Source organism: Mustela nigripes, chromosome 6 (genome assembly GCF_022355385.1).
Source record: "Mustela nigripes isolate SB6536 chromosome 6, MUSNIG.SB6536, whole genome shotgun sequence".
Taxonomy (NCBI): Eukaryota; Metazoa; Chordata; class Mammalia; order Carnivora; family Mustelidae; genus Mustela; species Mustela nigripes.
The window spans coordinates 6,580,492-6,588,590 of record NC_081562.1 but is presented as its reverse complement, the minus strand read 5'-3'; the positions used below and the strand labels follow the sequence as shown (position 1 = coordinate 6,588,590).

General features: G+C 58.4%; 1 protein-coding gene across 3 annotated transcripts in view; it reads right to left on the bottom strand.

Annotated features, from left to right (window-relative positions):
* Positions 1–1,155: 1,155 nt before the first annotated feature.
* The window catches only part of NAGA (alpha-N-acetylgalactosaminidase), a 9,096-nt gene continuing 2,152 nt past the window's right edge, over positions 1,156–8,099 (bottom strand). For all 3 annotated transcript variants that reach the window (XM_059401877.1, XM_059401878.1, XM_059401879.1), the window contains 8 exons: positions 7,495–7,630; positions 6,894–7,065; positions 6,242–6,419; positions 5,793–5,887; positions 4,968–5,129; positions 3,512–3,709; positions 2,284–2,427; positions 1,156–1,813 (listed from right to left, as the gene is read on the bottom strand). In XM_059401877.1, coding sequence (XP_059257860.1) covers positions 1,679–1,813; positions 2,284–2,427; positions 3,512–3,709; positions 4,968–5,129; positions 5,793–5,887; positions 6,242–6,419; positions 6,894–7,065; positions 7,495–7,630 — 1,220 coding nt within the window. In that variant the 3' untranslated portion in view covers positions 1,156–1,678. The remainder of the gene's footprint in view (positions 1,814–2,283; positions 2,428–3,511; positions 3,710–4,967; positions 5,130–5,792; positions 5,888–6,241; positions 6,420–6,893; positions 7,066–7,494; positions 7,631–8,099) is intronic.

Sequence of the window (8,099 nt, the reverse complement as noted above, 5' to 3'; positions counted from 1 at the left end):
GGACTGGCCAAAGAATGCACCCCACCTGAGGCCATTCCCTCTAGGCTTGACTCGGGCTATAATCAGGATCCAAAGCTGGAGCTCTGCATGGGGTGACAGGCCTCCAAGGGAGGAGGAGGTAGGCTTCTGACACTCTAAGTGACCCACCGCCTTAAGACATCAGCTGGGAAAAGGGAGCTCTCTCTGATGACCCCAGACTCAATCAGTGAAGCCCCAGTGATCCTAATGACACAGTAAAACATGCAGTTCTTTATACCATATTCCTATAAAGGAACTCAAACCCTGAGGGAGGGAGCATGGGAGAGCTACCCAGAAGAGTTCCCACAGGGCAAAAGAGTGCAAGGCCTGAGGCACTGGGCGCTCCCACCTTCAGAGCCCAAGGAAAACCTACCTAGCCTGCTCTGCTGCCAGCTTTCCAGATGGGGACAAGAGCCCTCAGGGACCACAGGTGCCTTGTGGCCTTGGCTAAATGAATAGGGTTTGGGAAATAGGAACCAAAGGGAGGCAGTCAAGAACCTGCCATTCTTTGACTTTCCTGAGGAGGAGGAGGAGCAGGAAGTATATTCTAAGACACAAAGAGCCCCTCGACTCGTCTTTGGACACAGCGGTGGGATCTGAACCTCCTCGGAAGCCAGGTTAGGAAAAGAGAAACCAAGGGAGGGCTGGGGCACTACCAGGCAGAGGAGCAGCTGTCGTGGCCCTGTGGGAGAAGGCTGGCTGACCCCCCTCACGGGCAGTCCGCTCCGGAGTGCCCCTGAACGAAGCCCTGCAGAAAGTGGGACATGAGCAGGAGCAGGCGGGGGCTGGAGACAATGCGAAATCCTTAGCGGATCCGGGTCTTCTATTAGCAGGAGGGCTGAGGAGTGAGTCTGAATGGGGTGGGGGAGGGGTGCACAAGACAAAAGGCCTGGGCACCTGCTGCTCTGCTTCACAGTCCTTCCTGCTCCGTTGGGCAGAGCAGGGTGGCTCCCCGGGGAGAGGCAAGTCTGGCAGGTCTAGGAAGTACAGTTTACAGGTCACTTTGGAAAATGAGGAGCCAGAAGACGCCACACACCTTCCATGTGGGGTGAGATCTGAAAGCAGCAGCCAGTGTACTGCCCCTCCCAGAGTCCCTCACTGAAGGTGCCCGTGGCCCCAGGTCCATACTGCAACTACTCAGTTAAAGAACAGCTTTATTGGTAACCTGACGGAACCAAGGCTACCTTGGTGGTGTTAGCCTGTAAGGCCTTATCCATGCGGGAAAACCAGTCACACGATTCATGGCAGTTCCTGACAAGAGGTCAGATCTCCACTCCTAATCATAAGAAAAATTCCAAATTTACAAATTTCAAAAAAAATTCCTGATTTCAGAGTGAACAAAAAGGTCAGAGGGTTATCAGTCCCCCTGCTTGTGGGGGCTCAGGAGGCTGGCTGAGTTGCTCAGTAACATCTGTGGGGCCGCGCAGGCAAGATGGAAGCCAGGAAGGCCATGGGAAATCGCCCCAAAACAAGTTTCCAAGAAGGTTCACACTTGGGCAGGGCATGGAACCTGGCCCTGAGATTGCACTTTGGGTCTGATGGGACCAAGTCCCCGAGCGCGCCTGGGTGTCCGAGAACCCCGCCTGCCGGCCTCGGCATGTGGAGGCTCCATAGTCTGGGCTCAGCGGCGCCGCCACAGCCTGTCCCATGTCTCAGCATCTCAGTGCTGGGGCGTCCCCAGCTTCCTGACGGGATACAGGTACCACATCACCACCCCTGAGGGGTTGATGATCACTGTGAAGTTGGTTTTAGAGTGGAGGCCACTGATGACATCACCCGTGTAGACGTTCTGGGCCTGCAGTGGGAGGAGACATCAGCAAAACCACTATAAGAACAGCTGCACAGAGCCCCCCTCCGAGGGCAGGAAAGCCTGGACTTCGGCCTGTGGCGGGCTTCCGGGGTGCCCCAGAGAAAGGGGAGCACGGCACCTCCCATCACTTCTCCATTGGCAAAGTCAGCAGTTGCCCAAACACAGGCAGTGGTGAAAGCCCCAGCCCACGGACAACCGGAGGAACGTGCTGGCAAGGACAGACCAATAAGGGGACGTGTGCAGCTTCAGGGCACAGGCCTTAATTATACAGCGCAGCTCTGTTTGCAGAGCCTGAAAAACCAGTGCGGAGAAGGGTACAGCCACAGCCCTGCCCCTCAGGCTCCTGCCAGAGGCCCCAGGGTCCAAGGCCTAGGGGAGGCCCTGTACGAGGCAGCAGCACCCCAGCAACGCCCTCCCAGGGAAATCTGCAGCCCTGTGGGTAGCAGGGTACTCACCTCATACGTGTGGGAGCTGTTGAAGTTGAGCTGGGCAAGGGAGGAGTGGTAGTGATACGGCATATCTGTCCGGCGGCTGAAGAAGACTAAGGCGCTGGCCCCGTTGGCCAGGGGCCGCATGAACACTTCAATGCGGGATTTCTCCTAGGCACACAAGGTGGCTACCAGCTGGCCTCCCTGCTCAGGCAGGCCCTGAAACCCCCTCCCCAGCCTTCCTTTGAGCTCTGGGTCTCCCTAGCCCACACTTTCATATCACGAAGAAGTTTGGGGGGATATCTGGGCCCTCTAGCACGCCAACTTACTCTTGCCTGACTCAATTGTGTGCCAGGCCCCATGCTAGAACACAGAGACAAGTGCTGTATGAGGTCCTGTCTCGGAGAGACAGGGTCAGGGGTGGGATAGATATGGGCAGCTGCTGGCGCTGGAGTGGAGGCCACTGTCCAGGAAGGACGATGAACTCTGGCCTGAGTAGCCAGGAGGGTGGAGCCCCATCTTCCAGAAGGTCCTTGGGCCTGGTTCCACCATAAGCCCCTCCGGTAGGAATGAAGTTACCTCCTTGAGGCATCATCGACTCCGTACGTGACTTCTATAAGTTGTATGGATTTCTTTTAACTAGAGAGGGGGAAGATCTGTGCAAACAGCACAAGCTCTGAGGCTCGACTGTTGGGAGTTAAGTCCTACTGTATCATCTACCAATTCTGTGGCCTTGTGTTTCTCAGACTCCTCAAGTCTCAGTTTCCTCATTTGTAAGATGGGGAGGAGTATTAACCTTCTGAGAAAAGGTACCAGAACGCCCAGTGCACAGTAGGTTCTCAGTAAACAGCCAGTGCTAGTTTCGTACTAGTAGTGGTTCATTCCTTGGCTCCAACAATTCCTAAGCTCTGGAGGGAAGCCCTAGTTCTCTGCCAGGCATCACTGATGTGTGCATAAGTCTTATACTGCCAAGTCGAGGGACCCCACTGTCCTGTGTGCACTTGTGGGGTGATGTGTCCCTTCCCCAGATCCCATGAGCTCTGGCTTTGCTCTCACTCAGGCAAAGGGGCACCGGTGGGAAGGGGCGGACAGCTGGAGCAGCTCCCGGTAGAATCCTTGACCTACTGCAACCAGGAAGGAGGGCTGAGCAGATTTCAGAGGCCCAGCCCTCCGTGACCTCCGGCTTGCAGCCTTGTTCTCAGGGGAGCCCAGTCCCTTGGCCTCCCCTTCCCTCCCCCCCCCCCCACCCCAGTACCTTGCGAATCCTGCGCCCTTGGATGCCCAATGGATCCTGGTTGATTTTGATCATGAGTGGATTCTGCAGAATGTCCATGTTCTGGGCTGAGATGGTACGCAGGTCCGTGGACATGAAGAGGGGCGCTGCCAGCACCGTCCATAGTGCCATCTGGGCCCGGGCTTGCTCAAAGCTGAGGCCAAAGTTCCCTATGAGCAGCTGGGGTCAGAGAAGAGAGGAGCGGTCAGCTCTGTCCTCTCCAGGGAAGTGGGCACAGGGCCCAACCCTAAACGCGTGGCCAGGGCAAGAGGAGGTGGGGAGGACAGCCTGTGCACACAACTTCTCAGCCGCGCGGCCTTGGGCTGAGCCGAGCACTCTCCCTGTGAGCCTCAACTTTTTATTTCACCAAGAATACAGGGTGAGCGTATGTCCTGGCCACACCACAGGTTGTTCAGATGATCCAGTGGGATCCTGTTGCCGAATGCGTTTAGACACTGGAACACCAAAGTCAAGAAATCCAGTCGGAGTGGCAGCCATAGGTAACCAGACCTGGACAGAATCCCTGCTCCCGCTCCTAGCCATCCACCTGCCCTAGCCACAGGCGACAGGACCAAGGGGGCCTTCCTGACCCCAGGGCAACCAGTCCACAGACTGGACACAAACAGTAATGGCTAACGCAAGCAACATGCTGGGGTACTTAGTGATACCAACTGAACCACCACGGGGTGTGCGCCAAACTGTGCCGAGCTTTTTAAAGAATCATCCGTTTCAGTACTCGGAGCAGCCCTCTGTGAGGTAGCTGCTCTTCTCATTCTCCCACTGACAAAACTGAAGCACAGGAAAAATGAAGTCCCTTTCCCAAGGCCGAGTGGCAGAGCGGGAACCAGAACTCCAAAGCAGGCCAATCTGTTTCTCCAGGCGTCTATCTGGCCTCCGTAATAATAGTATATACAATAATGTAATTATTATAATCATCACTGGTAGTAAATGCTTGTTGGCTAAATGAAGAGACAGCTATAAAGTCGTAAGATAAACTGCAAGACAATTTCGGTCATGGGGCTCTGAGGTAGGCACGAGGGGCCACCTCTGCCTGTCGACGCTCTGCGGGCCGTACCAGGGCACAGGGCAGGGCAGTCTAGGGAGGGAGTGGCCAGAGCGCGTGGACTCCTCGTGACCCTCACCCCCTAGCGGAATACAGTCCCACAAGCTGCACTCAGGTTTCCAGAAACATCAGAACTGCCCGGGAAGATGGTTAACAATGGGCATTGCTAGGCCCTCTTCGAACATTCTGATCCACAAGGTGGGGGTGGGGCCCTGGGAAGAGAGGAAAACAAGCTCCCATCGTGAGTCCACCGCAGCTGGTGCGAGGACGTGTTTTAGAGACCCTGATCTAGAACCTGGCGGTGAGCATCTAGGAAGACAGCACAGGGCAGTGGGGAGTGGGTCTGTCGTGACCATGCCCCCTCCATGCCGGTACCATGTCCGGGTCGTTCCAGTGCCCAGGGCCTGCCACCGGCTGCAGGATGTCCTGGTTGTCCACAAACCAGTCCAGGATGGAGAGCACGCTACTCCAGGAGTCCTGGATGTCGTCATAGTTGCGCCAGAGGTTGCAGATTTCTGCCAGCAGAGTGTAGTTCACCTGGATGTTGGGGGAAAGCGGAGTCCGGCACCAGAGGCAGGCCCTGCTGCCTGGCGGCCGGCACGTGGGCTGAGGAGCCTCAGCAGGAGACGTGGAGGGTGGGGGATGGGGATGGGGGCAGAGAACAGGCCCTGAGCCAGATGAGGAAGGCCTCCCCTGCTCTCACATGCCATCTGGGCCCAGCCCAGGTAGGGGCCCAGGCCGGTGTACCCACAGCGCCCCCACCCCTGTATTCTCTCAGTGAGTCCCACCACCTGCCGGCGCTCTCCCTCCTGTAAGCCGGTCGGATCCCACCCTTTCCAGGGTCCTAGGTGCTGAAGGGCCCCTGGGGAGGTTCAGCTGCACCCGCCTGGCCTCACCAGCCTTCTGGACCTCCTGGGCCACTCAGTACCGCCAGGATTCTGCCCACGTGCTGGGTGACGTGTGTCTGCCCATGACGTGCGGTTCCTATGCCTTGGATGCCCATCCCTTCATCCACCTCACAAGTGTCTCCTCTTCTCTAGACCCAGGGCTGGCTGAGGCCCCCCTTGGGGCACTTACAATCCTCTCCTAGACCCACAAATCAGCACATGGGCAGCTGTGATGAGCGCAGCCCTGACTGCACAGGGGCGAGGAGGCTTGGGTGTGGAGCGCACTGCCAGGCCGGTGCACAGAAAGGCTTACCTTTGGGGGAAGGCCCCCTTCATAGGCTGGCCAACTGCAGGAGAAGGCAATGGGGCGGCCTGTGGCATTCAGGGCAGCTGCCATCTTGGGGTACCCTGGGGAAGCCCAACCCCCACACTTTAGGACTGAGGAGGCTCAGGAGAAAATCTGAGGCCTCAGCCCAAACCTCCCACCAAATGTGAGGAAAGAGACTCAAAAGAGAGGGACTTCCTCTTTTGAGTCTTACTTCCTTGGTGGGGCATGCTGCCAAGCCATGGGTAGGAAGCCTGGGAGGCAGGAATCCCCCCAGCCTCTGGGCACAGGGAATTGGGAAATGCTACCCCCTAGGGGCCACAGGGACACACGAGCTCAAGCTCAGCCAGGTGGGCACCTGGGAGCTTTTCATGGCCACCCCTCCCCAGCCCCCTGTCCAGCCCCCCCCACCGGCCCCCGCCAGCTCGAGGACCCACCCTGGGCCCGTTCCTTGGGGGTCGAAAAGCAGCCATCCAACTTCAGCATGTCCACCTTCCACGCGGCAAAGGTTTGAGCGTCCTGAACCACCTTGTCTAGCGTGGTGCCTGGGTAGCCCATACAGGTGAAGTTGCCCATGTCCTCGTAGATGCCCAGCTTCAGGCCCAGGGAGTGAGCCTGTCAGGGTTGAGGACACCGTGGGCTCAGGCGGGGAGCCACCTCACAGGCACATCTGACCAGGCTTCATTATAAAACTATCAATGGCTCCCCACTGCCCAAAGGAAAGGGTCTCCGTGTGCTGGCCTGGCCCCTGCCAACCACAGTCCTCCTCCTCCCTCCAACACACGCCCCCCATGGGCAGTTTCTGGCTTCTAGGCCTGGCTTCTGCCGCCCCTCTGCCCAGAATGCCACTTCACTTGTATCAGCTCAGGAACCGCCTCCTCGGGGGAATCTTTCTGAAATCCCAGGCTGGATAAGATGCCTTTCCCACCACAGTGGGCCCAAGCGAGCTGTTCATTTATCTGCCTCCCCCACCAGACTGAGATTTTTCAAGCAGGGGCTGCAGAACTGAACCCTAAGTGAAGTGGTGGCGGTGGGGCCGCGAGCAGTCTGGACCCCCAGCTCTAGGGCATGGCCGGGGTTGGGGCTCACATAGTCCGCCAGGAAGGCAATGCCGTTGGGGAAGCGCTTGGGGTCGGGCACCAGGTTGCCTTTAGCGTCCCGCCCACCGATCCAGCAGTCGTCGATGTTGAGGTATATGTAGCCTAGGTCCCGCCATCCATCCTGTGCCAGGTGGTCCGCCATCTCCATGAAGAGCCGCTCACTGGTGAGAGGCAGGGTGGAGGGCAGCTCGGTCACCCCCCGCCCCCTTCTTCAGAGCTTTTGAGACTTCCCAGATCCTCTGAGTGTGAACCCGGGCTGTGAGAACCATACTCAGGGTGGAATGAAGGAGGGGCCTGGCCCCCGGGCTTGCGCAACTGAGCCAGCCTTCACAATTCTCTCCTTTCAGTGACCTCAGGGGCTGGGTCCACCACGATGTCCCTGACCCATCAGGGCTGACAGGCCCTACATAGGCCCCAAGCAGGGCACAGGCTGTCGGATGTCCCAGAAGTCCCCTCTGGCTGCGTTCTCTCTGGGACGGGGCTCTCTGGCCCTGCCCTCCTTTCTAGCCGACCCTCCGCGCTCGGCCCCCCCCCCCCCCCCCCTCTGCTGGGTCTTGGGCGAGGCTGGGGCGGCGGTGGGCCTTCCTCACCTGATGCAGTTCTTCGGGTCCTCCTCGCAGTTGGTGTTGCAGCGAAAGCGTTCCCAGGCCAGCCAGCCCATGGGTGGCTTCCGCAGGAGCCCATTCTCTAGCACCAGCACATGGGCCACCAGGGCCAGCAAGACCACTGCGGGGGGGTCAGAAAGACGACCGTCAGCGGCCCCCATAGCTGCCCCAGGCCTCGCGCCGCTCCATTCATACCCTGTCCGGCCTGACTGTTCAGCTCTGCACAGGCCGCTGGCCTTCCCCTTAGGGGAATCAATAGGGTAGAACTAGCTCTTCCTGCAGCTGCTGGCTCCAGCGGTCACAGTGAGGGGGCTCACGGTGCCTGGGGCAGGGCGGTGTGTTCTGGGCCTGAGTCCCACTTGCTGTTGCCACAGCTGTTGTTGCTGGAATTCGTAAAAGCTCACATCTGAGGTTGTATCCTTTCTATACCCTGACCAGCTCCCCCGTTTACACAGAACTTGACAGAACCCTGTAGTCAGACTCCAGGTCTCCTGACCCCCATCCATAGGTCGTGGCTCTCCCCCACAGAACCCCCCCGCTCAAGAGGCCTCATAAGGGCTTAAGGGGTCAACCAAGTTGGACCTGCACCT